Raw genomic sequence first — 2648 nt, 5'->3', positions numbered from 1 at the left:
TGGGACTTTATGAATATGCCAGGATGCGTTACACATCCTGGCTGACGCTGCCCCCGCATGCAGCTATAGGGACTGAGGCCGGGCGCTCCAGCACGTGGCGCGCCCTGGAACCCGTCCTGCACCCAGGTCAGCCCCAGCTTTCACCTGGTAACCTTCAGCGCAAGGCTCCTCTGTTTAGCGAAGTATTTGCTGCCTGGAGCTACACAGAAGGAAATTCCTCCATTTGTTTAATTTTCATTTTGGTTTTTGTTGGTTTTTTTTTTTTTTTCCCCCTTTTTTTTTTTTTTTTTTTTTTTCTCGTGCCTTGCAATACGTGCCTGGCTAGTCCGTGGATATAATTATTGACTGGAATCTGGGCTGTTGCAGTTCTAACGTGGGGGGGGGGAAGAGAGGGAGAGAGGAGAAAAGAAAGAGTCCCCCCCCTCCGCTGCCGACCCTCCCTGCTCCCCCACATCACATTTTTTTTTTTTTTTTTTTTTTTGCCTCCCCCTTTGGTGGTGGTTCGGACATTTCGTGTATTGAATGAACTGGAATTGCTTTCCGTGTGAGGAGGATGGTTGCTGTTACTTTGTGATGAGATCGGGAATGAATTGCTCGGTTTAAAAATGCTGCTTTGGATTCTGTTGCTGGAGACGTCTCTTTGTTTTGCTGCTGGAAACGTTACAGGGGACGTTTGCAAAGAGAAGATCTGTGCCTGCAACGAGATAGAAGGGGATTTGCACGTAGACTGTGAGAAAAAGGGATTTACCAGCCTGCAACATTTCACCGCCCCAACTTCCCAGTTTTACCATTTATTCCTGCATGGCAATTCCCTGACTCGACTTTTCCCTAATGAGTTTGCTAACTTTTACAATGCAGTCAGTTTGCACATGGAAAACAACGGTTTGCATGAGATTGTTCCTGGGGCTTTCCTTGGGCTGCAGCTGGTCAAACGCTTGCACATAAACAACAACAAGATCAAATCGTTCAGGAAGCAGACTTTCCTGGGGCTGGATGATCTGGAATACCTCCAGGCAGATTTTAATCTATTGCGGGATATTGATCCAGGAGCATTTAGGGATTTAAACAAGCTAGAGGTGCTGATTTTAAATGACAATCTCATCAGCACCTTGCCCCCCAATGTGTTTCAGTATGTGCCAATCACCCACCTCGACCTCCGGGGAAACCGTCTTAAAACCTTGCCTTACGAGGAGGTCCTGGAGCAGATCCCAGGCATTGCTGAAATCCTGCTAGAGGATAACCCCTGGGACTGCACTTGCGATCTGCTGTCGTTGAAGGAATGGCTGGAAAACATACCTAAAAATGCTTTGATCGGCAGAGTGATTTGTGAGGCTCCCACTAGGTTGCAGGGCAAAGATTTAAATGAGACCACAGAGCAAGAGCTGTGCAAAAAGAACAGAGTGGATTCTAGCCTAGCTGCTCCCCCTGCCGAAGAAGAAACCTGTGATCCTGGTCCCATTCCAACCCCCTTTAAAATACATGGCAAAGAAGACCCTGCCACGCCAGGATCTGGTCCAAACGGAGGTACAAAGATTCCCGTCAACTGGCAAATCAAGACCAGACCCACAGCTGCTGTGTCAACAGTTAGCTCCAAAAGCAAGTTATCGGCTACCGTGTCCTGCCCACAGATCTGCAGCTGTGATCAGATCCCTGGCTCGGGTTTAAAGGTTAATTGCAATGACAGGAATGTGAGCAGCTTGGTGGATTTGAAGCCCAAGCCGTCCAATGTGCAGGAGCTGTTTCTGAGAGACAACAAAATACACACCATCAGGAAATCCCACTTTCTGGATTACCGGAAGCTTAATTTACTCGATCTGGGCAACAACAACATCGCCACTGTCGAGAACAACACATTCAAGAACCTTTTTGACCTCCGATGGCTCTACATGGATAGCAACTACTTGGACACCCTGTCCCGGGAGAAATTTGCAGGGCTGCAAAACCTGGAGTATCTGAACGTGGAGTTTAATGGGATCCAGCTGATCATGCCCGGCACCTTCAATGCGATGCCCAAACTGAGAGTCCTCATCCTCAACAACAACCTGCTGAGGTCTCTCCCAGTAGACGTGTTCGCCGGGGTCTCACTTTCCAAGCTGAGCATACACAACAATTATTTCATGTACCTCCCGGTGGCCGGGGTGCTGGACCAGCTCACCTCCATCACCCAGATCGACCTGCATGGCAACCCATGGGACTGTACTTGCCCTATCGTGCCTTTCAAACAGTGGGCAGAGATGCTGCGCCCCAAGGTGATTATGAGCGACCTGAGGTGCGAGTCCCCAGAAGATTTCTTCAAGGAGGATTTTGAGTCTCTCTCCAATGACGTGATTTGCCCTCAGTTAAAAATCTCACCCACTTTAACTTCTAACAACAAAAACAGCACCGGGTTGACAGAGACAGGTACTCACTCCAACTCCTACTTGGAGACCAGCCGGGTCTCAATTTCAGTGCTGGTGCCAGGGCTCCTGCTGGTTTTTGTGACCTCTGCCTTCACAGTGGTTGGCATGCTGGTGTTCATCCTGAGGAACAGAAAGCGGTCCAAGAGGAGGGACGCTAACTCCTCTGCGTCTGAGATCAACTCCTTGCAGACGGTCTGCGACTCGTCTTACTGGCACAACGGACCCTACAGCACCGACGGGGCCCACAGG

The 2648-nt window shown here is 49.5% G+C and overlaps 1 protein-coding gene across 1 annotated transcript; it reads left to right on the top strand.

Annotated features, from left to right (window-relative positions):
• Nucleotides 1-605: 605 nt before the first annotated feature.
• On the top strand, nucleotides 606-2642 carry SLITRK1 (SLIT and NTRK like family member 1; the record flags this gene model as incomplete). The annotated part of the gene is made up of 1 exon (XM_009635365.2): nucleotides 606-2642. A coding segment is annotated over exon 1 (2037 nt), but the record flags the coding sequence as incomplete, so codon positions are not given.
• Nucleotides 2643-2648: the final 6 nt, after the last annotated feature.

This window comes from Egretta garzetta, unplaced genomic scaffold, assembly GCF_000687185.1.
Source record: "Egretta garzetta isolate BGI_Z169 unplaced genomic scaffold, ASM68718v1 scaffold543, whole genome shotgun sequence".
Classification (NCBI taxonomy): Eukaryota; Metazoa; Chordata; class Aves; order Pelecaniformes; family Ardeidae; genus Egretta; species Egretta garzetta.
The sequence above is the reverse complement of the archived record's forward strand: the minus strand, read 5'-3'. Positions and strand labels throughout refer to the sequence as shown.